This window comes from Rhododendron vialii, chromosome 1a, assembly GCF_030253575.1.
Source record: "Rhododendron vialii isolate Sample 1 chromosome 1a, ASM3025357v1".
NCBI lineage: Eukaryota > Viridiplantae > Streptophyta > Magnoliopsida > Ericales > Ericaceae > Rhododendron > Rhododendron vialii.
Window position 1 is genome coordinate 4,580,277 of NC_080557.1, and position 5,832 is coordinate 4,586,108.

Sequence of the window (5,832 nt, forward strand, 5' to 3'; positions counted from 1 at the left end):
TATGCAGAATGTGATTTTAAGGGTACCCGCAAGAAATCAGAAAAAAAATGATCGGGAAGGGCTTGATCCGAGCAGTTTTTTACTGAACCGTTTAATAAAAAACTGTTCGGATCAAGCCCTTCCCAATCATTTATTTTGCTGATTTCTCGCGAGTACCCTTAAAATCACGTTCTGATCATTTTGAGCGGTTCGGATCGTCGCAATTCGATCGGAAAAGGGAAGTCTCGCACGGTAAGGCCGTGCGGGATCTCTTAAAAAATCCGGACTGTATATATATATATATATACACACACACACACACGGTAAAGAAAGTAATAATGTCAAAATTTTAGTACACAAAAAACTTGTATTATGTGCAGTCTCTTTTTTTATGTGCAATGCAAGAGACTTTTATGTGCTAAAATTTTGATACCAATAAAAACAATTTTAATATTATCACCACCCTATACTAATACAAATTTAATACCAGTTGGGGGAGTGAATTTGGCTAACCCATAAGACCATTGGGAGGCCTAGAAGAACTTTGTGCTATTTCCATCTTGACAATTTATACCATGGTCGGAGCAACATCTCCACCGGTGGTCAAAGGGGGTTTCTGGCCTGAATGGGACGCGGATAATTTCCCTCCCTCGGCCATCGACACCAGATTTTTCACCCACCTCTACTACGCTTTTCTCCTGCCCGACAGCAATACTTTTAAGCTCGACGTCCAGGACCCGAGTCCAACGGCAGCAAAGCTCAGGAGCTTCACGGAGACGATCCACCGCAAGAACCCCCATGCCAAGACGCTCCTCACGGTCGGCGGGTGGAGCGCGGACGAGAAAAATGCGAAGGTCTTTGCCCGGATGGCAGCATCGGGGGAGTCGCGCAGGGGTTTCATCGAGTCGTGCATCGGAGTGGCGAGGAAATACGGTTTCGATGGCATAGACCTCGACTGGGAGTTCCCCAGAACCCCAAAAGACATGAAGAACTTGGGCAAGTTACTGGAGGAATGGCGGGCCAAGGTCAACAAGGATAAGCACGATCAAACGCTCCTACTGACCGCCGCCGTGGCCAGCACCGTGGAAATAAGCTACAGCCCGGAGGGGGCGACCCGGTCGTACCCGGTACGGTCAATCAACGAGAACCTGGACTGGGTGAACGTGATGTGCTACGACTACTACGGGGAGTTCACCCCGAAGGAAACGGGCGCCCCCGCCGCGCTGTACAACCCGCGGAAAAGGATATCGACGAGCTTCGCGGTGGATGCGTGGATCTCCGCCGGGCTCCGCCGGAGCAAGTTCGTCATGGGCCTGCCGTTGTTCGGCCGGACCTGGACGCTCCAGAACCCGAGGTTGAACGGCATCGGTGCGGCAGCGGTGGCCGTCGGCTTGGGTGGCCCGGGGGACGACGGGAAGATGAGTTACTCGGAGGTGGAGAAGTTCAACAGGGAGAAGAACGCGACGGTGGTGTATGATCCGGAGACGGTGTCGACGTACTCCTACGCCGGAACTGCCTGGATTGGGTACGACGACACCAGGTCGACCACGGTGAAGATACGGCATGCTCAGGACCATGGGATTCGCGGGTACTTTATTTGGAACGTCACCGGTGACATTGAGTTGAAAATCTCGAAACAAGGTGAAAATAGTTACAATTTCGACCGCTTATTGTTCCACCATTCCCGATCGATGAATATTCATGCATGTAGGCTTCATTCTTGTGAATTTTTTATTTTCCTCTGTTCGTTTTTTTTTTTTTTGGAATTTTTGTTAGATTCGTATAATTTTTTTTGAATTATTCGTCGAGACTCTTTTGTTCATTTTTTCTGAATTTATGTTAGATTCGTATCGTATTCTTTGGATTAATCATCCAACTCGACGAGAGGAGTCTTAAAAGTAAAAAATTATAGAAGAAAACAAAAAAAAAGTTCACTACAAACAAAAAAACGGATCAAACAGCTGTTTTATTTGTTTAAATAATTATCTTATCTGAATTTTTACAAAATAGGTCCATATTTTTATATTTTTTCGATTCGTTTTGTCGGAACGAATAATTAACCCCAAAAATTTACAAAAAATAAAGATATTGAAATAAGTTTCAAACTTATAAGTTTATAAGAACACAACCGTAGAGCAATAAGTATTGGAATACGAAAATGTTTTCCTCGCCCAATTACACGGAAGAAAATTTTCTTTAGGAAAATGATTTTAACACTCCTTTTCTTACGGACAAATCCCGTTTCTTCTTACAAAAAAACACCAAGGGTCCGTTTGATTAGCAAGATAATGGTAGAAAACGCAAGAAAGAGAAAAAAATATTTTTTTATGTTCACTTAATAAGAATGTCCTAGAAAATGAATTTTCCTGTATAACCCTCTAAAGTATGAGAGCTTGCCATATTTTTTCTCACAAAATGTGTAGAGAAATTTTATTTTCTTGAGAAGATCTCCAACAATTAGGAGTAAGCGTGGACCGCATTAGGAGTAAGCATGGACCGAAATGATCTGGGTTTTTTTTTAATAATCTAAAAATCAAACTACTACCTACGGATTATGAATTTGGAGAACCAAACCAACCCATAAAATTCATAAAATCAAACCAATCTAAACCATTAAAAAGCGGTTCGGTTTCGGTTTTGAACCACGGTTCGCTTGAAATTGAAATATTATCTCCATAAACTATTTGAAATTGCCTAGATAAGTTAAACCAATTAACTTATATTAAAACCAGTTATATTAAAATAATCAAAACTCGCTAACATTAACCAATTAAATAAGAGTAGAATATAAGTTATTAGTGAAGGAATAGGCCATGAAATATAGTATTAGATTAAAAAATTAGTTACCGAGAAAAAAAGAGTGAAAAATCAATTGACTAAGCCCTAGCCGTGTGTATATTTAGTATGTTGAAGTTATAGGAATATGCTATCATGTATAGGAATTTAGGGAATTAATCCTGAGAGTAGAGTGAAAGAATAAGGTGGTGGATTAGAGTATTAGATTAGTTAATTAATTTTATTCGGTGTATATAAACAAAATATGTCTATATGTATATATTATACAGTTCGAATCGGTTAGAAACGAGAACCGTTATTGTAAATCCACAAATCAAACCATTTAACACGGTTTCTATTTTTTAAAACCGAAACCAAACCACATTACTAAAAAAACCAAACTAAACCATGCGGTTTGGATTAGTTTGGACTAGATTCACGGTTTGACGGTTATTTTGCTTACCCCTACAAACAATGATATTTTATTTTCTCTATTATTTTTTTGCAAAACATTCATCCTAATCAAACGGATGTGAGAAAAAAAATTATATTTTCTTTTTCTTTTCTTTCACTTCACTTTCTATTATTTTCACGTTCTATTATATTTTTCTTGTTAATCAAACGGACCCTAAAATGATTTTGTGTACAACTTTTGCCTTTATCAAAATTATTTCCTCTAAACTATGGGGACATGATGGTATAGTTTGGTAAAAACAAATTTGCCTTTATCATTTTTGTTATTTTGCGATCTCAAAACTTTTCTATACAATAATGATGTATTTGGCGAATCAAATACCTTTGTGCACGATTTTTCAATAAATTTCTCTATATTTATTATTCACATATTTTTATCTGTCTATCTATCTGTGCTACAGCGGACCCCGTATGAATCAACCACAACCCAACGATCATTGATGGCCACGATATTGTGAAAACTAACAAACCAAACATATGCGAAAAATCAAACGGAATTAATGGAGAAATCAAACTAGGAAAAAAAACAAATAAAACAGACCAAGGCATACGTAGTTCGGTTTATGGTTGTAAACCTACTCTATGGGCAAGCCACAAGGAGTAAAGCTACAGTTCCCGATGGCCAAAATTCCGATCGGAATCCCGACGCCCCGCTGGGCACATTCCGGCCACCGGACGGCCAATCCGAGCCGTCCAAAAATTTTCTATAAAAAAAAAATCGAGTGGACTCTCGCGAGAATAAACGGCATCCGACGTGTGTAGGTGGCCGATCCAAGCACTCCATTTTTGGCCGATCCAAACACAAAAATAGATTGTTTGGATCGACCATCTACACCCGTTGGATGCCGTTTATTTCCACGAAGGCCCACTCGGTTTTTTTTTTAGAATTTTTGGACGGCTCGGATCGGCCGTCCGGTAGCCGGAGTGTGCCCGGCGGGGCGTCGGGATTCCGATCGGGATTTTGGATCGGTAAGGGGAGACTTTCCGAGCCACAAGAAACGATTTCACTATATCCTAAAAGCTTCACTCAAAACCCTTACCAAACAACCCGGACTGCATCACAACACTGCTGTTTCTCCTGTGAAACTTTGGCTACGTAATTCAGGTTTCCTGTACCCCAAATTCTCTACCGTAACTAAAGCTTGACGTCCTTTCTTTCATCACCCTTGACTCGCCACTGGAGAAACGAAACCTAGTCAAGAAATTGCAAAACAAACCCAAAAATTGAAAACATAACCCTAAAAGCACTAGGACAGAGGAGCAGGACAGAGACGTCGGACGGAGGATCCGAAGCCGAAAGTTATTTCCTGCTACTTTCATACCGTTTAACTTTCCTTTTCTCTGCCTTCACAAATCGTTCACGCCGAGAAATCACTTCTAGTGCAGTTGGTTGTCTTCTAATTTCCTCCTTCCGTGGAGGCCTCAGTTCGAACCCTACTAACCCCCGCTAATGTATACAATATTGGCAAAAAAAAAAATCGTTCATGCCAAACATTACATTAGCACACACTCGAATAAACATGATAGGGATGCATATCAAAGCTCATGTTGCACTTTCTTAGGCACCATTCGGATTTTGTTCTAGGCAGTATTAATTATCGATCCTAACACTATTTTTTATGCTTGGTGTTGTGCAGCTTCATGGTTGTGGACTTAAAGTTTGAATTTCTTGCTCACGTGAGAGCATCGGTTGAAGTCCGGTGGACTGTCTTCGTTTTCTGTTTAGATGTCGTTTGATCGATCTTGTTTTTCCTCTTTGCTTGTTTCATTTCCTTCCACTGTGTGTGCAGATGAAACCCAGGAGATCATGTAAGGGACTCCCCCCACCAACGGTACGCTGCAAGTGTATTTGAGATTGTGAGTGAGTGTTTGTAATTTTGTATGTTTGATTCCATAAAAATGGTTTGGCTATTTATATATGTTGTCCAATAAATAAAATGATTTTGTCAATATATAAACCAGTTTTTTTTTTTTTTTATGTCGTCTTTTCAGAAGAACCCATTGGGAAATGTTCGGGGGCTGGCCGGAGAATGTGGTACATAGGCTGTTTCTCCTTTGCTGGTAGAAGCGTTAGCTTCTATGCAAGTTCAGCCCCGTTCAGTTGCACATATATGATGGGAAATGATGAAAAAATCAATTTTTCTGTAATTTTTTGCGTATTCAGTTAATCATCAGGAAAGTTGTAGGACTCATAGTTTCAACTTTCCCACTAGAAAACACTTTCTTACAAAACAAATCTTGCCAAAAGAAAAGAATTATTGTTTTCCTGCAAGATTTTTTTGTCAAGAGAACACATACAAAAAAATAAATTTTCTTTTCTTTTATTTCACCTCACTTCACTTTTCTTTGGAACCAATCTCCCACACAATATTTTCGACAACTAGAGACGGAACCAAGTTGGGACTTATTGGGGTCAAGGCTCCCGCGTTGTTTTGATTTTTTTTTTAAAAATTTTCTATTAATATTAGTTTTTTTTATTTGTTAAGAACACCTAGATATTGTATTTTGTATTAGATGTTATTTAGACATATAGATGTTTTAAGAAAGTGTTCGTTTTGGGTCACAAACCCAATTTCTCTCTGTGCACGATCTTTCATAAGTTTT

At 39.6% G+C, this 5,832-nt stretch overlaps 1 protein-coding gene across 2 annotated transcripts; it reads left to right on the forward strand.

Annotated features, from left to right (window-relative positions):
* The first annotated feature begins 479 nt into the window (after positions 1-479).
* Positions 480-5,186, forward strand: LOC131298589 (class V chitinase CHIT5a-like). 2 transcript variants are annotated; one of them, XM_058324079.1, is made up of 3 exons: positions 486-1,620; positions 4,866-4,920; positions 4,954-5,186. In XM_058324079.1, exons 1-2 carry the CDS (start codon positions 555-557, stop codon positions 4,883-4,885), a joined length of 1,086 nt encoding a protein of 361 aa, XP_058180062.1. In that variant the 5' UTR covers positions 486-554; the 3' UTR covers positions 4,886-4,920; positions 4,954-5,186. The 2 variants fall into 2 exon arrangements, with proteins under 2 accessions (XP_058180056.1, XP_058180062.1); XM_058324073.1 differs by having other exon boundaries at positions 480-1,620; positions 4,866-5,186.
* The last annotated feature ends 646 nt before the right edge of the window (positions 5,187-5,832 follow it).